Source organism: Molossus molossus, unplaced genomic scaffold (genome assembly GCF_014108415.1).
Source record: "Molossus molossus isolate mMolMol1 unplaced genomic scaffold, mMolMol1.p scaffold_m16_p_14, whole genome shotgun sequence".
Taxonomy (NCBI): Eukaryota; Metazoa; Chordata; class Mammalia; order Chiroptera; family Molossidae; genus Molossus; species Molossus molossus.
In genome coordinates, this window is record NW_023425349.1 from 14,536,520 (window position 1) to 14,564,508 (window position 27,989).

The 27,989-nt window shown below is 48.8% G+C and overlaps 1 protein-coding gene across 1 annotated transcript in view; it reads left to right on the forward strand.

The window, feature by feature from the left end:
- Positions 1–27,989, forward strand: part of BRINP1 (BMP/retinoic acid inducible neural specific 1) — a 175,738-nt gene that overhangs the window by 44,823 nt on the left and 102,926 nt on the right. The window contains exon 2 of the mRNA XM_036261325.1: positions 766–1,033. Coding sequence (XP_036117218.1) covers positions 816–1,033 — 218 coding nt within the window. The 5' untranslated portion in view covers positions 766–815. The remainder of the gene's footprint in view (positions 1–765; positions 1,034–27,989) is intronic.

Sequence of the window (27,989 nt, forward strand, 5' to 3'; positions counted from 1 at the left end):
GACCTCTTGGTGCATGGATCGATGCTCAACCACTGAGCCACACCAGCAGGGCTAGTTTCCCTTCTGAACATTAGGGAACCTTGAGGCTCAGAATCACCAGGAGGTCAAGTCTCCTTGGGGTGAAGGAGACACCTCACTGAACACCATAGAAGTGACTCTAATGAGCACCACAGCTCTTCACCTGTAAGGTAACCAACCCCAAAGCCGTGCTCATAATCCATCCCGAGACAGTGCATTCCCATGACAATGGAAAGGCAAAGTGGGTATCCAGCAGCTACCTGTCTGTGCGAGAGGAGGAGGGAAGGGGAGTCCCATTCACCCTGTCCCTGCCACGAGAGGCAGGTTGTCTGTGAAGGTAGTAGGTGGAGCGGACCCTTGAGTTTTGTCTCCATATCCTGGAGGCTGTTTCTGCATTTATTCATTCGTTTCATACATTCTATCAACACATGTGCCTGGATCACCTTTGATGTGCCGAGTGCCAGGGTATAGGCACTTAAGCCCATCCTGTGTTCCGCAGATGAGGAAACCGCATGCCTAAGCAGTTAAGCAGTTTACATGTTCATACAGTATATGAACAGCAAACAGGACCGGGAGTCAGGATCTCCCTAGATGCCATGCTCTTAACCAGACACTGGACTGAATTTATAAACCTCAAAGCTCTCTACTGTAAGGTAGTATTAAGAAGATGTGTTAATACCTTTCCCCTTTGTCTTTCTCTCTTTTCCTTTTCTCTCTCTCTCTCCCTCCCTCCACTTCTCCCTACAGGACTCCACAGAATGGAGCAAGAATGAGAGGAAAAAGGCCGGCAGAAAAGCATGAACTGGAGGTTTGTTGAGCTCCTCTACTTCCTGTTTATATGGGGCCCTATCTCAGTGCAGCCCTCCCACCAGGAGCCAGCTGGGACAGACCAACATGTCTCCAAGGAATTTGATTGGCTCATTTCAGACAGGGGGCCTTTCCACCACTCCAGGAGCTACCTATCCTTTGTGGAAAGACACCGGCAAGGATTTACAACCAGATATAAAATATACAGGTAAGAGCTGGGCTACGCTGGCCCTTGCTTTTCATTCATACAGGCTTTGGCGGGGGGGGGGGGGGGGGGGGGTCATAGGCATGGGCCTTGCTGTAAGGGGGAGCGTCTGGACCAAGGGATCATGCCCCTTCAGCAGACTTTTGGTTACATTTTCACCATTTTTTTTCCACTTTGTGTAAGAGATCAAGAGATCAGCAATGACAAGAAGAACAAATAGCTAATATTTATTGAGTGCTCACTGTGTGCCGGGCATAGTACTGGTACTTTGTGTATACTATCTCATTGAATCTATAAACCATCGGAGATAGGTTCTTCTCTTTCTCCACTTTGTAGATGAGGTGAAAGCTTCAATGAGGCGAAGTAACTTGTGTCAAGTCACCCTGTAAAGGGTCAGATACTTTTAGCCCACCCTGTCAAGGGTCAGTAGTGTTGCTTTGCACTTGCATCTAGTGACCTACTCAGACACTTGTACATATTTGGAAATAAGAAATGACAGTCAGTGAACAACCTTTTCCTGAGCAGATCTCAACTGGTTCTTGGCTTCTTGGAATCCTACTCATTCAAGGACTTAGCCCAACGTTCTTTTCTCTGTAAAACCATGGCAGAGTCTCCTCATTCCACTTGATCACCCTCTCTCTGCACTTATACCTTGTTAGTGTTAAACCATCTGCAATTAGAAATTTCATTTCTAGATGCCCAGAGTGACTTTTGTGCTGCCTTGTGTCATACGCCCATAATATATATTGTGGATATAAATGAATTGGAGAATGCAAAGACTCTCTAGAGGTGTAACTTTTGTCTTAAGGTCAAGGAAGAAGAACAAAACCTAACACTTGGGGGCCAGTTAGGATAGGGGAGCCAGGAAGCATGGCAAAGGAAGGAGTCGACCTGCCGCTGAGAAGGCATGGCTTCAGGTCTTAAATCTTCTGTGTACTTGCTATGAAAATAGGCATGTCTTCTTTGCACATTCTGTGGCATTATTGGCTGAGAATGGGTTATTCATAAAGTCTCTACCAGCTGCCAGTGCTTCTGATTTTATGCTGTATATTCAGATCCTACTTTCAAGTTGGCCCACTAGTGACTGAGGTCTTGCAATGGTTCCATTTATACAAGAGTTCACAGATGAACTTTCCATGAACTGTTGGGAGCTATAGATGATGAGAGGTGTTGGGGAAGGTGCTCTGGGCATGATAAAGAGCAGGGACTACAAAGGAAAATGAATACGGGGTGTGCACGGGAAGAGCTAGCACCAGGAGCATGAAAGTGATGCATTTCTTCTTTCAAAAGAGAAGACTATCAGAATCTCTAAAATAGAGTTATTGATTCAAAAGTCTAAGTTATTCCTTAGGGGAATGAATGATCCAAGAACAATCATTATCTACTTAATTTCAAATTTGGATCCTTAAAATAGTTTCGGACACAATAGGACCATGACTTTCAGGGAACATGCATAGACTAAATATGGGCGCATCAGTTACTCAACAGAATGCTCCAATATCTTAAGTCCTGATGTTTCAAAAGACATTGGCTTGAGATGTTGGATTTAGGGGAAGAGAAGGAGTAGTAAAGACCCAGATGTTTGCAACCTATAGATAATAAGAGCCTCTTGGTTTTATCTGTGGCTTTCTCTTCAATGTGAGTCTCCTGAGGATACTTTGAAGTTGGAGTAACTGGGGCTCAGATTTCCACTTTAAAGATCAGGAGATGATTGGCTGGAATAGAGGTATGCAGCTGAGAAAAGGTGGAGCCTGGACTGGAAACAAAATTTGATGACAAGTCCATCTACATAAATAAATATGCCAGAACTGGAGGTATCCACTCATTGTTTACAATTTTTTTTTTTAGCAGCTGTTGTATACTTGGCCCTCTGCTAGACACTAGGGATAAGTTGGCCTGAATATAAGTAATCATGAGATGACATGGTGATGATCATAAATGAAGTTCATAGGGGAGTTACCACACTTGTTAGATGATTAATATGTTTGTGATTGCTGTTGAAATAATCTAGACATAAATGGGTATCCTCAGTCCAGCCACAGATACAGAGTGTTCAATAGTTGCAACCTTTTATAGAGCACTTACCATGTGTTATGGGGGCAGGTCATTCAATTCTCACAGCACCCTCTGTGAGATGAGCAATGCCTTGGCATTATGCAGATGGGAAAACCAGGATTGGGGAGGCAGAATTCATTGCTCCCACCCAGAGATGTCCAACCTTTTCATTTCATGGCAACATGTGAACTAATTACTAGAATTCTGCAGCACACCCAAAATATATGTTTTGCCGATCTTACCAAAAAAATAGGTGTCATTTTGATTCATTCACACTGGACAGCTGTGTTGGCTGTTGTCATTTTTTTTTTTCTCTATTGATTTTTAGAGAGAGAAGAAGGGAAAGGGAGAGAGAAATAGAAACATCGATGAGAGAGAACATCGATTGGCCGCCTCCTGCATGCCCCCCACTGGGGATCAGGCCCACAACCAGGGCATGTGCCCTGACGGGGATTCAAACCAGTGACCTCTTGGTGCATGGGTTGACGCCCAACCATTGAGCCACACTGCCCGGGCTGTTGTCATTTTTTTTTATTTGACAATCTAAGGGAAAAGAGGTCAGTGCCCTGACTAAATAGTCAGGTATTACAAGTTTAAAGATTCTTGTGGCACCCCAGTGTGCCATGGCACACTGGTCGAAGATCATTGCTCTTGCCCCTCCATCTGGTGAGGAGTGGAACTGGGGTCCAAACACAGATCTACCTGACTCACAGCCCTCCTGTCACCCACTCTGCTGCATGGCCCCTGCAGCGTGGAGTCCAAATGTGGGGGTGGTTTCTAGGTGCTGAGAAGTGAAAGGCTGCTAATGGGGTTGGGAGTCAGGGCATCTGGATGCTCGTTTCTGCTCTCCAGTCACTGGTCTGGTGACATTAAGCAAGTTTTCTCCTCTCCTGGATCCCACTTTCCTTACCCATCAAATGATAGGTGTGGTGTGGATCCGTGGCTTTCCATCAATGCTCTTTGAAATCCTGAGGAGCGATGAAAGAAGTCATAGGAGCCAGCAGAGTGTGGGAAGACAGGCAACGAGCAGGCAGCGGTCAGGCAGGATCCCCAGCCTTTCCCAGCCCTTCTGCGAAAGGTTTGCTTCTTCTGCTTCTGGGTGCAGGCTGTTCATATGCTTTTCTTTGCATTCTGCTGCTAAAACAAAGTGTGCAATCAGCCAACAGGCCAATTTCTAAGCTCCTTTCTAGCTTTAAAACGAAGTGTAAGGCTTAATCAAGGTCACATGGTTAATTAAATGATGGAGTTCAACCCAGAAGTCGGGCCCCTGGTCATCTAGTTATTTCTTCCTTCCTTTATTTAATCCTCAAATAATTACTAAGCACCATCTACAGGCCCAGTGCTGTTTTGGGGCAGGTGATACAATGAGCAGTAAAACAAACATGGTCCCTGCTCTCAGAGGAGAGACTAATATTAATTAAACACGGCGCGCATGCATGCACACACAGATACACACACACAGCGCTACAAAGAAGAAAGAGCAAAGTAGACATAACTGAGACAACAGTAATGCCATAAACATGGATCCAGAACCTACTATGTGCAGTGGTTTGGTGGGGCTTCTATCATAATCCGCACATGGACATGCAGATAGGTACCCAGAGACATATGTGCCTAAGCAAACCAGGTTCGGACCAGAGCAGAAGCCAGCTAGGGTGTGCTCATCGGACTGGTTGTGCATCAACACTTCCTCCCCATTGCATGCTGCTTTGCTGAAACACTATGCATGTCCACCAGTGATTTCCTGCGCTTCCTGTGCGCTAACATGGGTGCAGCACCTTGGAAACCTGGGCTTCCTGTGTGCTCTCCTGCACTTCCTGTGCACTAACATGGGTGCAGCACCTTGGAAACCTGGGCTTCCTGTGTGCTCTTCTGCACTTCCTGTGCGCTAACATGGGTGCAGCACCTTGGAAACCTGGGCTTCCTATGTGCTCTCCTGCACTTCCTGTGCGCTAACATGGGTGCAGCACCTTGGAAACCTGGGCTTCCTATGTGCTCTCCTGCACTTCCTGTGCGCTAACATGGGTGCAGCACCTTGGAAACCTGGGCTTCCTGTGTGCTCTCCTGCACTTCCTGTGCACTAACATGAGTGCAGCACCTTGGAAACCTGGGCTTCCTGTATGCTCTCCTGCACTTCCTGTCCGCTAACATGGGTGCAGCACACTGGCAACTTGGCATTTGCATCAGGAAAACAGTCTTCACTATCAGAATGTGCCTTATTGTCATATGCTAGAGAGCCCGCCTGTTTGAAATGTCCTAGACCTCAAGTTCTGGCCAGTTTCCCCCACCCTGCATCCAGGCTAGAGCCTTAGTGATCTGGAAGCTTCGGAAAGACACTGGAAGGCTCCTGTCCTCTAAGTGGGTTAAGGCCATCTCCCTCCTCATGCATATGCATGCAGAACCTGGTTTCAGCTCATAGAGTCGTGGTGGGGAGCCGGTGCCATTGGCAACGATGAGAGAACCTTTCAGATTGAATCCCAGCAGAAACCTCTCTCATGTTGGTGCACAAGCCGAGCAGTAATCTGTGCACAAGCAGTGATTTGGGTGCGCAAGGCACACGCTCTGTCCCTCACCATCCTGAGCTGACACCTGGAGGCTGAGCGAGTTCTCTGCTGGCTCCCCCCAGGTAGCTGGGCAGCAGTATTGATCTTGGGCCCAGGGAACCTGGGCCTGGCCCTCCCTGATGCATGATTTCAGCCAACAATGAACCTTTTCCGAGCCTCTGTTTCCTCATCTGTAAAACGAAGTGTTAGTTTAGGTGGTTTCCAAGAGCCTTCCCCTGTCTGAAATGTCATGATTCTGTGAAATATTGTCATTTAAAAACAGAACAAAGGGAAGCAGAGAGGACTCTAGACTTGGAATCTGGAGACTCAGGTTTTGTTTAGTTTGGAGCCTCTTTGTAGCTCCGTCATCCTGGGCAGATTCGTTCACACAGCACTCGCTCATTCATTCGTCCATTGCTTTAGCACTTAACACAGATCATCTGCCAAAAGCTGTGCTGATAGGAGCAAAAACAAACTCCTGAAGCTCACCCACAAACGCACACCCACAAACCCACCGTGGAGGGTAGAGGACAAAAAGATTCAGTAAGCAAACAAGTGTCATTTTATGCAGGCGGGAAACACTCTCTTCTCTCTAGAAAGGGATAATGATGTCTGTCTAACCCACGAATCCAAATGACAAAACTGTGTGTGAGAATGCTTTGCAAAACTGAAGTTTTCTTATATCTGGAATTTTAAAAATAAGATTCTAAATCACTATTCTAATAAAATCATTTATGTTTAACTTTCTGTTAAGCCCGGTGCATATGTCAGTCATTAAATATAGCCATTCTGTGAGGGAAAACTGTTTAGTTTCCTTTTTAAAGAATTAAGTATTGATTTTTAGAGAGAGAGGAAAGGAGAAAAGAGAAACATTGATCAGCTGCCCTGTGCATGTCCCCTACCTGGGGATTGAGCCCATTTCCCAGGCATGTACCCTGACCAGGAATCGAACCAGCAACCTCTTGGTGCATGGGACGATGTCTAACCAACTGAACCATACTATCCAGTGCAGGAAATACTATTGTTGTCCCTATTACAAATGAGAAAATAAAGGCACCAAGAGGCGAAGTGTATTGTCCATGTCATACATCTGGGAAGTGGCCAAGCCAGGAATCAAAAGCAGGCCTTAGAGATGCTACAGCACGAGAGTCCCTAACACTATATGCTCGTGACTCTCTCTGCTTCTTAGTCACCTGTTTTATTAGCAAATGCCAGGAGACTTCCTTTGACCACGGACAAGTCACAACTCTCTGAGACTCGGTTTGCACTACAAAATGAAGATAATATTGCATGTGTGGTTGTGGTGAGAAATAACTTAGATATCAAGCATATTGAGCTTGGAATTTTGCAGGAGCTGCATGAATGCACGTTCTTCCCTCTACTCGGGAGAGCTGATTGCATTGCTAGAAATTATTTCTTTTCTACTTATGTTAATTTAAGAGTCAGTGTTGTCCAAAGGTGTTCCCTGTGTTTCCACTACCATTTTGTGCTTATTTTTTGTTTATTTATCCTGACTTTGAGATCCTTAGTAGTTGCTGCAAATTAAGCAATCATTTCAGAGGTGGATTTAATAGGAGTATTGTGGTACCCTCTGTAGGCTTTGGTTCTGGAGAGTCAGGGCAGAGGAGAGATGCTGATAATGGTGGTCACTGTGGCCTAAGAGACAATTTCATATCCAGTGGTTTTCCCTGTAGGTTGCAGAGCAAGATCTGTAGCTTATGGAACACCTGTCTTTGAGCCTTAAATAAGTACCTAAAACTTGAGTGTAAATCAAATCTTGGTAAACAAAATCTGATTGCCTAACTTTCTTGCATTTATTTCAGAGTTGCATGAATCTCCATTTTAATCTGCTCTCCTGATGGTTCCTTCATGTGTTTCATAAAAATATCTTAGTAGATTTTGTGGTAAAGCCACTACATGAATGGGGTGGAGATGGGTGGATGGTTCTACTGAGACAGATGAGATGTGGATAAGGATCCAGAAATCATTCAGGCATATACTAGGCACCTAAGTAGGCTAGGTGCTGTACACGGGGGAGATGCTGCTGCCTAAGGTAGACAGGTCTCTGCCTTCAAGGAGCTTACAGACAAGTGGTGGTGAGAGACGTTCACCGCTGTGCCACTCAGGATGCTTGTGGGGGAACTTGAAAGCAAACCACCAACCTCTGGATTCCAGATAGAATCTAGATATCACGTGGTGCGAATGTTAGATTTTTATTGGTGTGGCTAAGACTAGTCTAAATTAGCATTTCTTAAAGCACATTATGTGGAACTCTAGTTTCATGTGATGTTTAAAGATTTTTTTCTGGCAAAAAAAATCGATCCTATAGTCAAATAAATAATAACAATAATGATGATGATAAGTTAATTGCTGACATTGAAAGCCTACCGAGTGCTTAGCATGGCCACAGAGTGTATATGTTATTCCAGCTGATTGGTCTCACCACAGTCCTGTGCCTTAGGTATTGCTAACATCCCCGTTTACATACTTGTCCGAGGAAAGAGCTCTTCTCACTCAGCCACGCCACAGGCAAGCAGGTCCCAGAGCCTGCAGGGTTAACTCTGCTGCGCTGCTCCCCCGGTGACAGAAATCTGTTGGTTTGGGAAACAGATCACCCCTGGAATATTGAATCATATTTGACTAGACCCCCCTTGACCATACAACCTCTTTTTCTGGGAATGGCTGGGATTCTGGAGAGCAGGCTTAAGGAGTCACCGGCACTCCCTGGCGTTGGCAGCGTGAATGTCGCTTCTTTAGATGCTGCCAGCCTGTGTCCAAGCACCCTTTTTTTTTTTTTTCTTTTTAATCCTCACCCGAGGACACTTTTCCATTTTTTTGTTCAGATAGAGTGGAAGGGAGAGAGAGTGAGAGAGAGAGGGAGAGAAACATTGATGTGAAAGAGACACATCGAGTGGCTGCCACCCACACAACCAACCAGGTCCGGGGACAAACTGCAACCGTGGTACATGCCCTTAGCGAGAACCGAACCCTGGTCTTTCTGGACCACAGCCGACGCTCTAACCGCTGAGCCAAACCGGCCAGGGCTGTCTAAGCACTCTTAAAGGGACATCTCTTCAACCTGGGAAGCTGGCACCTGGCCTAGGAAGCCACCCTACCTGTTGAACTTCTGCTTTGAGCACGTTGGACTCAATCTGCATCCTGGTTTATGATGAAAAGGAATGGAATTAGTAGCCTTGGTTTCCTGTCACAAGTAAAAGCCTTATCTTTTTTTGTTTTCTTTTCCCTTTTCATTTCCTAAAATTTTGCACTATTATTTCTGATTTCTAAGTTAGGCCTTCCACCCTATGGGGTAGGGATAAGAACCTCAACAGAGGCCAGAGTCACAGTCGGGGAGTAAGGAGAGGCCATGATTCAACAGGCAAAGACATGGCTGCAGGTTAGAATCACCTGCAAAGCTTTTAAAAAATACCAAGGCCTGACCCCGGCCGGTTTGGCTCAGCGGTTAGAGTGTCAGCCCACGGACTGGAGAGTCCTGGGATTGGTTCCCGCTAAGAGCACGTACCTTGGTTGCAGTTTGTCCCCAGCCCCGGTTGGGGTTGTGTGGATGGCAACCAGTCTATGTGTCTCTCTCACAGCGATGCTTCTCTCTCTCTCTTTTCCTCCCTCTCTCTCTCCCACTCTATCTAAAGATAAATGCAAAAAATGTCCTCGGGTAAAGATTAAAAAAATTTAAAAAAACAAGGCCTGGGTCCTTTGTCAGTATTTGGGGTTCATGGGTCTAGGATAGACATGAGACCTCTGAGCTAGGGCACTGATTGTCAATCAGGGCTAATTTCTCTCCCTAAGGGCACAGTTTCGGTTGTGGCATCTGGAGGGCGGAGGCCAGGGATCAGGGCCTGCTAACCACCCTGCTGCGCCCCCGGCCCTGCGGCCGTCATGAGGCTCCGACGTCTGCGGTGTAGAGGTAGAGAAACCTTTCTCTACAACAAGAATCTTTGGACAAAAGGGAAAAGGGTGGTGGGAAGGATGTTAGAATACGTGGTCTTCGAGTTTGGTCTTCATCAGTTCATGCTGGGAGGATTGAAATAGAGGCAGCAGCATGTGGCCGGGTTCCCAGAGAGTCTGGTTGCAGGAGTAAAGGGGAAGGGATGCCCCACGTTCTGAGACGTGGCCTCAGTCAGGGTGGCCATTGGTGCACTGAGGAAGGTGAGCTGCTTTTTGCTTCCTGCGGCAGAGAGGGGACCTCTAAGGGAAACATGTTTTCCAGTCCCGATGCACCAGTTTCCATTCCCTGGGAGGGCTGGCGGGTTTCTCGGAGGTAAGTTCAGCCTGCGTCGGTGGCTCTGGGCAGACATTGCCTGAGTCGTTAAAAACAAGCTTGGACCAAGAGCGTCAACACATGCTTTTCATTCCTTCGAGAGGACGCCAACTAGGCTAAAACTAAGACGAGCATGAATGATGTCCCATGTTTGGAGGTGTAGATGCCACTTACAGGTTGGCATCGCTGGTGAGAGCCAATACCCTGTGCTCCCCCCTCCTGCCCTATCCCTCATTTAGTCCAAATTTTTGATCAAGGTCTCCCTGAATATAGTGGGATGGGGAGGGTTACCCAGCAAACATCTCCCCAGCCACTTGTGAGCCATTCAAATACAATCTTCCATGCTGATGATCTAAAAAAAACTGAGCTTCCACTTCCAAGAACGATAGCTTTATGGCCACCCAGTCGGTACCTTTGCGGCTTTACCTCTTTGCTCTCACACCATTACCGAACTGACGTCCCTGAGCAGCTGCAAACCTTCATTTGCTACGGTCTCTGCAGAGCAGTTACCCAGCTTTACTTAGCAGCGATGTCTGAAAATGGACCGGCTTGCACACCTCCCGCATGTGGACTGACTGACTGGCACAAATCCAGCCAAAATTGTGACTGGGGAAATTAGGAGGAGGATGGAGACAAGCCCTTGGGGCTTTGGATACTATGTTCCAAATCTGGAGGAACTGGGTCCGATCTGGAGCATCTGCCCCTCACTCAGACCTGGAGCACCCGCCCCTCACTCAGATCTGGAGTACCTGCCCCTCACTCAGATCTGGAGTACCTGCCCCTCACTCAGATCTGGAGTACCTGCCCCTCACTCAGATCTGGAGCACCCGCCTCTCACTCAGATCTGGAGCACCTGTCCCTCACTCAGATCTGGAGCACCCGCCCCTCACTCAGATCTGGAGCACCCGCCCCTCACTCAGATCTGGAGCACCTGCCCCTTACTCAGATCTGGAGCACCCGCCCCTCACTCAGATCTGGAGCACCCGCCCCTCACTCAGATCTGGAGCACCCGCCCCTCACTCAGATCTGGAGTACCTGCCCCTCACTCAGATCTGGAGCACCCGCCTCTCACTCAGATCTGGAGCACCTGTCCCTCACTCAGATCTGGAGTGCCCACCCCTCACTCAGATCTGGAGCACCCGCCCCTCACTCAGATCTGGAGTACCTGCCCCTCACTCAGATCTGGAGCACCCGCCTCTCACTCAGATCTGGAGCACCTGTCCCTCACTCAGATCTGGAGTGCCCACCCCTCACTCAGATCTGAAGTACCCGTCCCTCACTCAGATCTGGAGCACCTGTCCCTCACTCAGATCTGGAGTGCCCACCCCTCACTCAGATCTGGAGTACCTGCCCCTCACTCAGATCTGGAGCACCCGTCCCTCACTCAGATCTGGAGCACCTGTCCCTCACTCAGATCTGGAGCACCTGTCCCTCACTCAGATCTGGAGTACCCGCCCCTCACTCAGATCTGGAGCACCTGTCCCTCACTCAGATCTGGAGTACCCGCCCCTCACTCAGATCTGGAGCACCTGTCCCTCACTCAGATCTGGAGCACCCGCCCCTCACTCAGATCTGGAGCACCCGCCCCTCACTCAGATCTGGAGCACCCGCCCCTCACTCAGATCTGGAGCACCCGCCCCTCACTCAGATCTGGAGTACCTGCCCCTCACTCAGATCTGGAGCACCCGCCTCTCACTCAGATCTGGAGCACCTGTCCCTCACTCAGATCTGGAGTGCCCACCCCTCACTCAGATCTGAAGTACCCGTCCCTCACTCAGATCTGGAGCACCTGTCCCTCACTCAGATCTGGAGTGCCCACCCCTCACTCAGATCTGGAGTACCTGCCCCTCACTCAGATCTGGAGCACCCGTCCCTCACTCAGATCTGGAGCACCTGTCCCTCACTCAGATCTGGAGCACCTGTCCCTCACTCAGATCTGGAGTACCCGCCCCTCACTCAGATCTGGAGCACCTGTCCCTCACTCAGATCTGGAGTACCCGCCCCTCACTCAGATCTGGAGCACCTGTCCCTCACTCAGATCTGGAGTACCCGCCCCTCACTCAGATCTGGAGCACCTGTCCCTCACTCAGATCTGGAGCACCCGCCCCTCACTCAGATCTGGAGCACCTGTCCCCTCACTCAGATCTGGAGCACCCGCCCCTCACTCAGATCTGGAGCACCCGCCCCTCACTCAGATCTGGAGTACCTGTCCCTCACTCAGATCTGGAGCACCCGCCTCTCACTCAGATCTGGAGCACCTGTCCCTCACTCAGATCTGGAGTGCCCACCCCTCACTCAGATCTGAAGTACCCGTCCCTCACTCAGATCTGGAGCACCTGTCCCTCACTCAGATCTGGAGTGCCCACCCCTCACTCAGATCTGGAGTACCTGCCCCTCACTCAGATCTGGAGCACCCGTCCCTCACTCAGATCTGGAGCACCTGTCCCTCACTCAGATCTGGAGCACCTGTCCCTCACTCAGATCTGGAGTACCCGCCCCTCACTCAGATCTGGAGCACCTGTCCCTCACTCAGATCTGGAGTACCCGCCCCTCACTCAGATCTGGAGCACCTGTCCCTCACTCAGATCTGGAGTACCCGCCCCTCACTCAGATCTGGAGCACCTGTCCCTCACTCAGATCTGGAGCACCCGCCCCTCACTCAGATCTGGAGCACCTGTCCCTCACTCAGATCTGGAGCACCCGCCCCTCACTCAGATCTGGAGCACCCGCCCCTCACTCAGATCTGGAGTACCTGCCCCTCACTCAGATCTGGAGCACCCGCCTCTCACTCAGATCTGGAGCACCTGTCCCTCACTCAGATCTGGAGTGCCCACCCCTCACTCAGATCTGAAGTACCCGTCCCTCACTCAGATCTGGAGCACCTGTCCCTCACTCAGATCTGGAGTGCCCACCCCTCACTCAGATCTGGAGTACCTGCCCTCACTCAGATCTGGAGCACCTGTCCCTCACTCAGATCTGGAGCACCTGTCCCTCACTCAGATCTGGAGTACCCGCCCCTCACTCAGATCTGGAGCACCTGTCCCTCACTCAGATCTGGAGTACCCGCCCCTCACTCAGATCTGGAGCACCTGTCCCTCACTCAGATCTGGAGTACCCGCCCCTCACTCAGATCTGGAGCACCTGTCCCTCACTCAGATCTGGAGCACCCGCCCCTCACTCAGATCTGGAGCACCTGTCCCTCACTCAGATCTGGAGCACCCGCCCCTCACTCAGATCTGGAGCACCTGTCCCTCACTCAGATCTGGAGCACCCGCCCCTCACTCAGATCTGGAGTACCTGCCCCTCACTCAGATCTGGAGCACCCGCCTCTCACTCAGATCTGGAGCACCTGTCCCTCACTCAGATCTGGAGTGCCCACCCCTCACTCAGATCTGAAGTACCCGTCCCTCACTCAGATCTGGAGCACCTGTCCCTCACTCAGATCTGGAGTGCCCACCCCTCACTCAGATCTGGAGTACCTGCCCCTCACTCAGATCTGGAGCACCCGTCCCTCACTCAGATCTGGAGCACCTGTCCCTCACTCAGATCTGGAGCACCTGTCCCTCACTCAGATCTGGAGTACCCGCCCCTCACTCAGATCTGGAGCACCTGTCCCTCACTCAGATCTGGAGTACCCGCCCCTCACTCAGATCTGGAGCACCTGTCCCTCACTCAGATCTGGAGTACCCGCCCCTCACTCAGATCTGGAGCACCTGTCCCTCACTCAGATCTGGAGCACCTGTCCCTCACTCAGATCTGGAGTACCCGCCCCTCACTCAGATCTGGAGCACCTGTCCCTCACTCAGATCTGGAGCACCCGCCCCTCACTCAGATCTGGAGTACCTGTCCCTCACTCAGATCTGGAGCACCTGTCCCTCACTCAGATCTGGAGCACCCGCCCCTCACTCAGATCTGGAGTACCTGTCCCTCACTCAGATCTGGAGCACCTGCCCCTCACTCAGATCTGGAGCACTTGTCCCTCACTCAGATCTGGAGCACCCGTCCCTCACTCAGATCTGGAGCACCTGTCCCTCACTCAGATCTGGAGCACCTGCCCCTCACTCAGATCTGGAGCACCCGTCCCTCACTCAGATCTGGAGCACCTGCCCCTCACTCAGATCTGGAGCACCCGCCCCTCACTCAGATCTGCAGCACCCGTCCCTCACTCAGATCTGGAGCACCTGCCCCTCACTCAGATCTGGAGCACCCGTCCCTCACTCAGATCTGGAGCACCTGTCCCTCACTCAGATCTGGAGCACCCGCCCCTCACTCAGATCTGGAGTACCTGCCCCTCACTCAGATCTGGAGCACCCGCCCCTCACTCAGATCTGGAGTACCTGTCCCTCACTCAGATCTGGAGCACCTGTCCCTCACTCAGATCTGGAGCACCCGCCCCTCACTCAGATCTGGAGTACCTGTCCCTCACTCAGATCTGGAGCACCTGCCCCTCACTCAGATCTGGAGCACCTGCCCCTCACTCAGATCTGGAGTACCCGCCCCTCACTCAGATCTGCAGTACCCGCCCCTCACTCAGATCTGGAGCACCTGTCCCTCACTCAGATCTGGAGCACCCGCCCCTCACTCAGATCTGGAGCACCCGCCCCTCACTCAGATCTGGAGTACCTGTCCCTCACTCAGATCTGGAGCACCTGTCCCTCACTCAGATCTGGAGCACCCGCCCCTCACTCAGATCTGGAGTACCTGTCCCTCACTCAGATCTGGAGCACCTGCCCCTCACTCAGATCTGGAGCACCTGCCCCTCACTCAGATCTGGAGTACCCGCCCCTCACTCAGATCTGCAGTACCCGCCCCTCACTCAGATCTGGAAGCACCTGTCCCTCACTCAGATCTGGAGTACCTGCCCCTCACTCAGATCTGGAGCACCCGCCCCTCACTCAGATCTGGAGTACCTGTCCCTCACTCAGATCTGGAGTACCCGCCCCTCACTCAGATCTGCAGTACCCGCCCCTCACTCAGATCTGGAGCACCTGTCCCTCACTCAGATCTGGAGCACCTGCCCCTCACTCAGATCTGGAGCACCCGCCCCTCACTCAGATCTGGAGTACCTGTCCCTCACTCAGATCTGGAGCACCTGTCCCTCACTCAGATCTGGAGCACCTGCCCCTCACTCAGATCTGGAGCACCCGCCCCTCACTCAGATCTGGAGTACCTGTCCCTCACTCAGATCTGGAGTACCCGCCCCTCACTCAGATCTGGAGCACCTGTCCCTCACTCAGATCTGGAGCACCTGTCCCTCACTCAGATCTGGAGCACCTGTCCCTCACTCAGATCTGGAGCACCTGTCCCTCACTCAGATCTGGAGTACCCGTCCCTCACTCAGATCTGGAGCACCTGTCCCTCACTCAGATCTGGAGCACCTGTCCCTCACTCAGATCTGGAGTACCCGCCCCTCACTCAGATCTGGAGTACCCGCCCCTCACTCAGATCTGGAGCACCTGTCCCTCACTCAGATCTGGAGTACCCGCCCCTCACTCAGATCTGGAGTACCCGCCCCTCACTCAGATCTGGAGCACCTGTCCCTCACTCAGATCTGGAGCACCCGCCCCTCACTCAGATCTGGAGCATCTGTCCCTCACTCAGATCTGGAGCACCCGCCCCTCACTCAGATCTGGAGCACCTGTCCCTCACTCAGATCTGGAGCACCTGTCCCTCACTCAGATCTGGAGCACCTGTCCCTCACTCTTACTTTGAAAAATGTTTACTGAGCTCCAGGCACCTGCTACCTAGACTCTGTCCTGTTTCCTGGGACTAGGAAGAGGAAAACCTTGATCCCTGCCCTCAAGGGACTTAGAGTATCTTGAGGAAACTGCCTGAAAGGCAATTAAGCACCAAGCCTCCTGCTAAGTTCCCTGATTGGGCAATGCCCTGGATGCTGTGTTTGTGCCGGGTGGAGTGGGGGAGGGGATTTCCTCTAGCCTTGGAATCCTGAAGGTGAGGAAGGATGGGCGGAAGAGGCCTCTCCAGGAAGGCATCCTAGAGGGAAGAGTGCTGACCTCAGTCTTCAGGGAAGACTCAGACCTCATGAGCAGTCAGCTGGGACAAAAGTAGTCCGGGCAGAACAGTAGCATCTGCAAAGACGAGGAGGCAGGAGAAATTGGGATGGCAAAGTGATTTTAACTAACCTTCAAACTCTAGTTATTGTCAGGGTCTTACCATATAGCTATACAGAAGAGTGTTTTGTTTTGTTTTCCATTTCTTGACCCTCACTCATGCTACATTTTACACTGGCACTCAGTCTACTTAGAGATGTGTGAAATGAAAATACATGAAAAACAATCTTAACCTTACAACCTGGGATGAATCTTGAGATTTTGTATTCTATTCCATTCTAACTGAATCTATTCCTTTCTGATTCCTTTATTTTAAAAAATGCAGGTGTGCATCAATGAAATCGATTTCAGCCGCCACTAATGGGGTGGGCCGGACGGTTTGCAAAACACCGACTTCGAGTCTCTGTTGGGCTCAGGTTTTGGCTCAGAGGACACTGCCCCATATTTGGCTGGCAGAGTTTGCCATGGGTTCAGGGTGAGCGGATTAGCACCTGGGCCCTGACTGAGGTGGGCCACAGGAAATCAACGAAGGGTTTGAAACGTTGAGACCCACATGGTTCGACATTAGTGTAGACACCACTCTGGCGTCTACACTGGCGGGGGAGACAAGGCTGAGAAGCCTGTGGCAGCGATTTAAAGGAGAGGGGGTGAGTGCTGGATCCCAAACAAAGGCAATAAAGATGGAGTTCATTAACTCCCAAGTACCACTCAGTGCCACCGACAGAGCTGCTTGGTCTACCTGGCAGACAGCTCTCTCCCTGGGCTGCATCCAGGCGTACTTGCCCCAGTTCCATTCCGGGCACCCTGTGGCAGGATGCATTATTTTATGTAGCATCGACAGCAGCTGGATACCTTTGTGTCTCACATGAAAGGAACCAGAATGCCCAGGCTTCTGCCTCTAGGCAATGTCTTTATCTCTCAAGGCCTTCTTTCTGGACGTAAGAATTACTGGGTCTCATTAGCAGTGGATTCCCAGGCTGGTTTGGAGGAAGGCCTTGTATTCCACCCTTTATCTGCACCCGACTCGCCCCTGCAGATGGAAAGTCACAGCTGCGAGTCAGCAGCTCAGCTCACGTGAAGCCTGTAGCAGTCGCTACAGCTTAGTGATGAAGAACAGGGGTCGAGCCTCTGGCCGACCTTGTTGGAGTTCTGGCTCTGCCACTTCCCACTGAATGCCATCCTGAGCGTGGTACTTTCTGGGCCTCCGTTTCTTCAGCTGCAAAATGGGGAGACATTCCAAGATTGTTGTGAAGACCTGAGAAGCCAAGATATGATGGCATTTAGCATGGAGCAAGGGCTTGAGGACTCTCTGAAGCACCGATCCCTGGACTTGCAGCAACGGGGACGCGCAGTGGTTTGTGGGAGACTCCAGCAGGCGGGAGCTGGACCTGAGTGCTGAGTGGCTCCGGTGGGTGCCCTGCGGAGCCAGCGTTGCTCTGTTCTTAGACTAAGAGGGCGCTTGTTAGGAGGCAGATGAGCAAGGGGACCAGAGAGAGGATGTTTCTGATGGCCTGAGGCACCAGGGGTAGGAATCCAGAGGCCTCCACACTGGCAAGGTGTCCTTAAGTTGGCAGCATGCATCTTTTCACGTAAACAGCACACGTCCGTGATTTGCAGGCGTCTAATTTATTAATCAGCCTGGGTAATGGGAGCTGGCTGCGACACCTCATCTCCCAGTTCCGGCTGCCTGGTGCCCGCCGGGGTGCCTTTGATGTCGAACACGGGAGACTCTGGCCCCTGGGGGATGGCTCTTCACCCTGGCCCCTCCACAGCCTTTCAGGTTGGGGGGTGCGCATGTGGTGGGGTAACTCTGCTTTTGCCCAAATTGCAGGTGTGTTGTGCAGAGAAGGCAGCAAGATGCAGCCTTCCTCCCGAGCGCTTGTGACAACCTCTCTGTGACTGTGGCGTGACAGCGGCTTTATATCACATTGACAGGGAGTGTGGTCGGTGAGAGGGACGGATGTGAATACAAACGACAGCGAAGTCTCCGCGATGCTAAACGGTCGGGGCTGTCCGCGCATTAATCCACCAAGTACGTGCTGAGTCCCTGCCGTGTGCAGGGACTGCACTGGCCTCTGAGGACACCAAGGTGTCCCTGATCGGGGCCCTTGAGGGGGGCTCTGGGGAAGCGGAGGGGCGGGGGACAAGCCGGCAGATGGCTGCCTCCGGCGAGGAGTGCTGGGGGTAGCAGAGGGGACCTGAAGTGGGCCTTGATTAAGAAAGGCTTCCAGGAAGAGGTGTGCCTTGTTTTAAAGTCCAGAGCTGAGTGGTAGGCATTGGGCCACGGAAGGCAGTGTGTGTGCGCATGCGCGCGTGCACCTGCGTGTTTTCAGAAAAGGTCAGACACGAGTGGCAGGCAGAGGAAACACTGGCTGCTGGCCGGAGAGGTCGGAGGGCCAGGTCAGGATGCAGCCCGAGGTATGCTGTCTGAGGGACTGGGCACCCTCAGCTGCTGGCTCCGTCCTGTCTCATTTCAGGGTTCTCTCTTACTGTCTCAGTGACTTGGTTATGGGTCCCCCAGGCCGGGGAGATACTAATAGTTCTGTTTATTAAGTAGTTCAGTTCAAACAACTTAATGAAGTCTGTATGTCCCACGAAGTTTAGTGGCCATTTAAAAAATAATACATGCAAATCTAGAGAAACACAGTTTTTATTTCATTCTCAGATAACCACCGTTACTGCTTCTCCGGGCTTGCAGTGGGGCACTGCCGCCCTCACTTCCTGCCCCTCGGTACTTTTTTCACAGTACTTGGTAGTCGTACCAACTGCCTGAAACCCATCTTCACTAGCAGTATGCTATCGGTGGAAGGACTGTGGTGTGTTCCAATGTTGACACTGGGAAGTACCTCAAGTTAGTATTGTTCCCGATGCCCGATAAATGTCAAGGATCCCGCATTTCCCTTGAGCCTCTGCAACACCCCGCTGTGCCTGCACAGTGTCTCAGTGTGTAGAACCCAGGGCCTCAGGACAATAGGGAGCTCCTTTGAGGTTTCTGCCCGGAGACCGCATACTCAGGTTATCCTCTTAGAAAGATCGCTCCTGCTAAAAAGGAGAGGAATGGATTGATGGAGGAAATTGGGCGAGGGTGCCAACTGTGTGGCAGGGAAACAGAATGCTATGGCATTCTGAGGGTGGCAGAGTGTCTCAGGCTAAAGTAGCATCAGTGGGGGTTTGAGATATATTTTTAAATTTTTTATTTTGGGCCCTGGCTGGTGTGGCTCAGTTGGTTGAGTGCTGTCCCATGCACCAAAGGGTTGCTGATTCAATTCCTGGTCCGGGCACATGCTCAGGTTGCGGCTCGGTCCCCAGTAGGGGGCATGCGAGAGGCAGCTGGTAGATAATTCACTCTCACATCTGTGTTTATCTCTCTCTCTCCCTCTCGCTCTAAATGTCAATAAAAATATTATTTTTTCCTTTATTGATTTGAGAGAGAGAGGAAGTGAGAGGGAGAGAGAAATAGAAACATCAATGAGAGAGAATATCAGTTGGCCTCCTCCTACATGCCCCTCACTGGGGATCGGACCCACAACCTGGGCATGTGTCCTGACCCGGAATCGAACTGGCCACCTGTTGTTGCATGGGTTGACGCTCAACCCCTAAGCCACACCGGCTGGACAATATTAATTTTTAAATTTTGAAATAGTTATAGATTGGCAAGAAGTTAGAAGCAGAGTATAGAGAGGTCTTATGTACCCTTCACCCAGTTTACCCCAAGGGTCTCCTCTTACATAACTGTAGCACGGTGTCAAACCAGAAGATTGATTTGGGTACATGTGTGTTCACAGTTCTACAGCATTTTATCACGTGTAGATTGATGTAATCGCCACCTCAGTGAAGATATAGGACAGTTCCGTCACCGCAGAGATCTCCTTTGGCCGTTCCGTAACTTGATAGTCACACTTCTACCATCCCTAGCCCTCACAGCCACTAATTTGTCCCTCGTGTCTATGATGTCATCATTTCAAGAATGCCACATAAAGGAATTATGACTAGAGATACTCGAAGGAGAGGGAGGACTCAGTATTTGAGCACGAAGGTTGAAAGGGGGGAAGACTCAAGAAGTGAGGGACTTGGCAAGACTGTTCTTTAAGTGATGAATCGCTGGATCAAGGATACATAGGAAAAAGCAGGGGCCTTTTTCACTTGGTCATCTAGGTAGGTGGTGGTACTAGGAGCCCTGGAACGCAAAGAGGCTTTTGGGGGTTGTGCATGTTTGAAGACGAGTCAGCTTGGGAAATGTTGAATTTAAACTACCTGGAACATCCAAATAAAGACTTGGCAGGCAGTTGCTTTATAAATGGTTCTGACCCTCCACAAAGAGAGCTTGGGTGAAAAACGATGGTATTCAGAGGTATCAGGTTAGCAGTGGGAATTGTAGATCGATCTCCCTTGGGGATGTGCTCACTCTTGGGGAACCTATGTAGCCTGTGCAGAGAAAAGCCCTGGGGAGCTGAGGAATGGCCAGTGGTAAAGGAGGAACATCAGGGACTTTTAGTGCCACGGCAGCTAAAATAAACGGATGCCTATGAAGGAAGGTGTAGGTCATCAGAGCTGTGGTCTCCGATACACGTCTTCCATAAGATGAGAACTGACAATAGTCTTTTATGCTAAAATCTTGACCTTGGCAAGAGCTGTTTAAAGGGAATGTTAGGCACAGAAGTCAGTTTGCAGTGGGCTCAAGAGGACGTGAGTAGCAAGAGCCAGACATTTTTAAAGAAATAATGTCTAAAGAATCATGGCTGTGAGAGGGAGCAGAGACTGGAAATAAAGAGGGTTGCTTTTTGTTGTTTTCCTTTGGTTTATAAAAGGGAGGAGACCATTAGGGGAGGGAGAGAGGGGTGCTGAGGGGAAGAGTAGGGTTATTACTGAAGAAGCACTTTCTCAAGGGGCAGGGAGGGGAAGGATAAGAGTGTACAGATGGGTAAAAGGAGGGACACCTTTCCATTGAAATGGAAAGAAAGAAGGGAGAGAGGGGTGGGTGCAGATAAATCATTGATTTTACCCAGGATCTGAAGGTACTTCCGATGGCTTCTGTTCTTTTGTGAAGGGGGACGTGAAACCTGTCACCGGAAACTGTACTGGGAGTGCAAATACGGTGGGTGGTATATGAGAAACTGTGAAATAATCTGCAGAATTGTAGAGGGGTCTGATTGAGAGAATGTAAGAGGATCACCAGGAAGCAATTAGGGTGTTGACACTGTTGGTGACCACCCGTTTGTGACAGTGGTAGCCTGTGCAGCGGGGGTGCTCGTCTCTGAAAGAATGGAGACTCCAAGGAAAGAGAATGGATGGTGGATGCGGGTTCAAACAGGGTGGAGGTTCATCAAGGAGATGGAGGGGCACTTGGGGAAAGAAGTTGAAAGTGTTGGCTGAAAGTGAACATAGAGATGGATCACTGGATTGAGGACAGTAGGTAGTGGATAAAGGGAAGAGGCATGTCGTGGGCCCAGAGGTCTGGAAGGTTAGGAAGCAGGCATGGTGCTGGCCGGTCAGAGACTGGAATGTTGTAACACAACATGTTAGAGTTAGAGGGGTTTGGGACATGACACATTCCAGGAAGAAGGAGACTGGAGGAGGTTGGGGGTGCAGATCACTGGGATGGAGTATGTCTGTGGGCAGAGGGGCTGAGGAATTGGATATTAGACACTTGAGGTTAAGACCGTCTGAAAATTAAGTGCTAAAGCATTCTAATGGATATGGGAGAATACCTTGGAAGCTGGTTATTAAACACAGGAAGAAATGAAGGAGGAGGATGGGGTGGAGGTGAGTGAACTCGATCTGCAGCAGAAGATCGAGTTTGGTAACTAACGACTGCACTCGAATGGCCTGCCTTCCGCGTATCATTTTAGGATAACAAAATGAGCAGCAGCTGCAATATTGATGATGACCATTAGATGTCCTATTTTTTGATGTTCAGACTAAAGTGTACGAGGACAGTTGACCCGGGCAAATTGACCGATGAAAGGCTAACTTACACTTTGAACATACTGAGTTCAATATTCTTCTGATTTACCAAGAAAGCACTGGGGCAGCTGGGCCTGGGACGCTCGTCAGCAGCAGGGACGTGTGGACTGAACTGCATTTCCTAGAGACAACAGAGTGCTCCCTCTCTGACCACTGCAGCTCAGCCTGCCTTTCAACAGTAATAACAGGAATTATTAACAGTTATTAATCACTATGATTGTCATTAATAGTGATGATTGCTATTCTTACTAAGAAGGGCAGTGAAGGGGACTACTAGAGAGCGGGGGTTTCCACGGCAGAGTGTTCCGGAAGCGGAACCGTGAACTCGCCCACTCTTGACCTTGCAAGTTGAGCTGAAATGAGCAGGATAATGGGGGGTCGGTTTCCAAAACAGAATCTAGTTGGAATTCACTCCAGAACCAAGAACAATGTTGAAAGAAACAAAACAAAAACAAAAAAAACAAACACACACAGAATGTAACTCATGAACTAGTTTTATGTGATACTGAATAAATAACTAAATAACCTAACAGCTAATTAAGTCATCCGATCCTCACAACAATCCTACATGACGGATAGATACTACCCTTAATCCCATTGTACACATTAGGAAATGCACGCGCACTGACGTATTTTGCTCAAGGTCACCCGGCTGGGGGTGGTCACACGACTGTGATTCAAAGCCAGGCAAAGTGCTTGTACCAATGGCTCTGCAGAGTGCTGGGAGGTGAAGGGAGATCAGGAGCCTGGGTCCTCCTCCATCCTCGACACGGAATCACCTTGTGACCTGAGTAAATGTGTTTTCTCTCATACCCCCACGGTTCTCATTTCTCCTTCTTTGTGTTCTCCTCTCTTTTTTCCCTTTCCACTCCTGCTCTTCTCCTTCCCATTCAAATATGCTTCCACAAGTAATGCGTCAACGTTCACAGGCACTTTCCACGGGAGGCAGGTAATATTGCCCCATTTTAAAGATGAGTTGGTCAGCGCTTTGAGCAACTGAATGACTCGTCCAGTGTGATTTATCTGGTAAGCGATGGAACAGTGACTTGCATCCAGGCCTCTGGCATATCTCAATACTCATTTCAATTCTCCCGCAATTGCTTTTTTTTTTTTTTTCATGAGCTCGTCTTATCAAGGGTACTCAGTTTAGGTCCGTCATTCATGCCGACGGCAACATTGTCCAAGGGGGAACGGAGGAGAGCTTGGCACACATGCTGTGCTTCACCTGGACGTGCGTAGGGACGGAGGTGATGTTTGAAAGGAGGAGGGATGAGGTGTAGGCAGTTCCACCTGGTGTAGTTCTATGGGTCCCTTGGCTCCTCCAAGATTTCAGAAAATTAACTCACAGTGAGTACCATCCCCTGACTCTGGGAACAAAGTATTTTTTTTTTCTAAGATTGTTTTCCTAAAATTAGCAGGTTGGTGTGGTAACATTAAAAACAACCCACTCACCACACTTTAGGGTAGAGATCCTTTTGTCTCTTGCTGATGGGGGACGGTAGACAGGCGATGCATGGCTGTACCGATTGTGCCATTCCTTTTCAGTCTAAGCTGTGATTCGCCCTCTCTCTCTCTCTTTTCAGATCTTATTCTTTTACTGAGTACCACCCACCTACTTGTGGGAGACAAGGCCAGGTGAGAGACATATTCCGATGTCTCAGCTTCCTCATCCACTTGTCAGTGGGTGCTGGGTTTTCAGTAGTAGCTAGGAAGCCTGTCTTTCAAAGAGATCCAGAGACAGTAGCCCGACATTAGACCAATATCTATTGTGTGCGGGAGCTTGTGAACTTATGTACCCAGAGCCTGTGCTGGGATCAGAGAGCTCCTGAGCCTGGCTGTGGGAGAGGATTAGTAATGGTTCCTGGAAGCAGACTTCCAGGTGAGGAGAACTTATTCATGGTCAGAGTTGCTATAAGACAGGGGGAGCACCTTGCTAGAACCCAGGGGGCCGTCACTCTCCTGTCACCAGAGCGATTCTAATTAGCACAGTCTGACAAAAAGCACCTAAGTGCAGGTGGGAGATTGGTTTCAGTGAGCCCGGAGGCCCTTGACAACCCAAGGTTGCATAATTACGCCTAAAAAGGATAGGTCCCCGTCATTTGTCTGGCTGGAGAGGGTACCACTCTCTACTTTTCTTAGAGTCTGTTGTAGGAGGTGGAGCTCCTGACAGCCTGAAGAACCATCCAGGGGACACGCCGACTGTGTTATTGACGTTTTTTATCTAAGTCTTCCCTGGGGGCCTCTCCTCTTAGAGCAGGTATCAGCCGAAGACTGCCCTTGCCTCCACCCTCCCTGGGAAGTCACACGGACTCCCGGGTCTTCCTTGATTGTCATGTTCCAGCTACTCCCAAGTATCTGTTCAGCTTGTATTTCTCCTCCAAACTCTGAAGGCCTTCCATCCAACTTCCAGATGGATATTTCCACTGGACTTGTCCATGAAATCTCAGAATCCTCATTCCCCCTTCTCTGCCCATCCACCTCTCTTCCTGTGTCCTGTCTCTCAGATAGTGGCCACTCCTCAGTCAGGGGTCCAAGCCAAAGCTTGACAGTATTCTTGAGTCATTCCTCATCCTTACCCAATTGTAATGATAACAATAATGATAATAAAAATAAAATAATAATAATTTTATAGTAATTGCTAATATTTGAGTACTTAACATGTTTCAGACTCTATGTTAACCATATTGCATGGACAGTATCACTTAGTTCTTCCACTGACCTATGACTGGTGCCCTGCATCGTGACTCGAGGACATGAGCAGCTTGCCCACTATTATGCAGGGAGTTGGTGAAGGGGCTAGGGTTCAAGACTTCAGAATTTGTGTTCTTAATCTCCTCTGCTTTCCTGTCTGATTCATCACCATTCTCTCTCTTCACTGGCGTATGTCTTCCAGTTCATGTACTTTTCCCCATTGCAGCTTTCTCCTTTTTATTTAATTTTTTTATTACTTATTTTCCAAGTCAGTGGTCTCTAATGATTGTGTATTTTAATCATTAAAAAAACCCTAGCCCCGCTGGTGTGGTTTAGTGGTTGACCCATGCAGCAAGAGGTTGCCGGTTCGATTCCCGGTCAGGAAACATGCCCAGGTTGTGGGCCCGATCCCCAGTGGGGGGCATGCAGGAGGCGGCCAATCAGCGTTCTCTCTCATCGATGTTTCTATCTCTCTCTCCCTCTCCCTTCCTCTCTCTCTAAAATCAATAAAGGAAAACACATTAAAAGAAAAAAAGCCTATACCATCCTATATCGATATTCATTTATATATTATAAACATGTTAGATATTTGTGTTTATTTACATGTTATAAACATGTACTAATATGTAAATGTTCATTATTATAAGCACAAACATGGACATTTTAACTTATTTTTATGTTTTATTTTTTAAAATTTATTTTATTGTTGAAAGTGTTACAGATGTCCCCTGTACCCCCTCATTGACCCCCTGCTCCCCCTCCCACCCCGCCCTCCCTGCTCTGGTCTGTGTCGATTGGTTATGCATGGATGCATATAAGGTCTTTGGTTGGTCTCTTTGTACTCCCCTTTCCCCGTTCCCTCTGAGGTTCCTCAGTCTGTTCCCTGTTTCCATGTCTCTGGATCTATTTTTTTCATCAGTTTATTTTATTCATTAGATTCTACATATAACTAAGATCATGTGATATGTGTCTTTCTCTGACTGGCTTATTTCACTTAGCATAACACTCTCCAGGTCCCTCCATGCTGTCTCAAAGGGTAAGACAGCCTCCTCCTCCTCCTCCTCCTCCTCCTCCTCCTCCTCCTCCTCCTCCTCCCCCTCCTCCTCCCCCTCCTCCTCCTCCTCCTCCCCCTTCTCCTCCCCTCCCTCTCCTCTTTCTCCTCCTCCTCCTCCTTCTTCTTTTTACAGCTGCATAGTATAAAGGAATAAATAAGAACAACTAAAATTTCTTAAAATTATTTTAGTTTACTGCTTAACAGTGTATTATTAGCAACTGTGGATAGATGTTAACTCTAATGTAAAATGTTCTTTTTGATTATTTTGAATTTGAGGGAGGAAACTTGCAGATGTGATGGCTTTGTCGTGATTTTGTAGTTTATACTATGACCGCTGAGGTGCTCACCCCAGGGGTAAGAGAGAGATCAGCACTACCCTCTTATTTTGTTTTTGTTATTGGTCTTATCTTCAACTGGTAGTTTCTTTGCAGGAAACTGTCAAAGCTATTTGTTCATAATAGGAGGGTTGACTTAGTTAAAACTAGATAAAGACGTCACAGATCCCACTGGACTGTGCACAGGTAAATGGCAATAGGCTGCGATGAACTGAAAACAGAAAAGCCGGGCACCGCTGGCCACCCCTCTGGGTCAGAGGGCCGAGGTCTGCCCCCGACACCTCTGTGCCTGTGTCAGAGCTACACGCGGCTGTGCGGTACTTGGGCTGAGTCCTTTCAAGTTAATTGTGTGTATGGTCTAAGGTCAGGGTCAATGTTTATGTTATTTCCCAATATCAATATCCTGTTTTTCAATTCTATTTGTTAAAAAGACATTTATTTTCCCATTAACTGCATTCACACCTTTCCTGACAATCAGGTGGCCATTTATGTGTGGACACTGTGATATTCCTCACACCAATGCTATGCTTTCTTGATTACGGGTTGGAAATGTGATTGGGATTTTGTTGCATTTATACATTGGGAGGAAGCTGGCATCTTAACAAGTCTTCTGGTCCATGAATGATGTTTATTGCTTCATTTATTTAGATATTTAATTTTACCATGTAATATGTTACAGTTACCTGTGTGCAAGTCTTGTACATGCTTTATTAAAGCATATTCCTATTTTGAGTGGTACTGTAAATGAAATTCTAATTTTTATTTTAATTTTTAATATTTTCATTTCTAGTATATAGAAATATAATTAAATTTTATGTATTGCATTCTCCAACCTTATCATTTTTGCTAAGCACTTCTGGTAGCTTTTTTGTAGGATTTTTACCCCCCTTAGGACTTTCTACACCATCCATGAAGAGTTTTACTTCTTCCTTTCCAATTTGTATGCCTTTTATTTCTTTGTCTTGCCTTATTGCACTGGTAAAATGTCGACTAGCAGTGTTGGAGTGTAAATCTGTGCCTTGTTAACTGATTGGAAGGGAAAGCATTTATTTGTTCACTACTAAATATGGTGCTAGCGGTAGGGTTTTCTTGTTTTTAGTACAAATTTTTTTTTCTTTATTGATGTTAGAGAGAGGAAGGGAGAGAGAGATGGAAACATCGATGACAGAGAATATCGATTGGCTGCCACCCGCATGCCCCCCACTGGGGATTGGACCCACAAACTGGGCATGTGCCTTAACCGGGAATCGAACCAGTGACTTCTTGGTGCATGGGTAGACACTCAGCCACTGAGCCACACCAGCTGGGCAGCTGTAGGGTGTTTTGTTGATACCTTTGTTTCTATCCCGCTTGAGCTTTATCTGCTTCATGTAAGTTTATGTTTTAAACCAAGTTGGGGGAGGTTTCAGCTGTTACTTTATTAGATATTTTTCTTCCCTATTCTCTCTCTTCTCTTTTGAATTACATGTGTCTTGAACTACTTGTTTCCAGACAATGTCTCTGAGGTGCAGTTTGTTTTCTTCAGTCTTTTTTCTCGCATTTGTTTGATTATATAATTTTTTATGATTTATATTCAAGTTTACTTTTTTCTGCCACCTCAATTATTCTGTTAAGTATATGTTATGAACTTTTAAATGTTCATTGTTATGCTTTTCATCTAGAATTTCCACATAGTTTCCACCTATCGTGTTTTCCTGTCTATTCATTGTTTTCTTATTTCCTCTAATCTTTTAAAGACATGTATATATATTTGTAAATATATATCATATTTATAATTGCTGCTTTGAAGTTTTTGTCAGGTAAATCCAACATCAGAGTTTATTTGGAATTAGTTTCTATTGTCTGACCCCCCCCCCCCTTCATGGATTACATTTTCTTTTTTCTTTGCAAGTATGGTGATTTTTGGTGGAAAACTAGACATTGTAAATAACATGATGCAGTAGCTTTGGATCATGTTGTATTTTTCT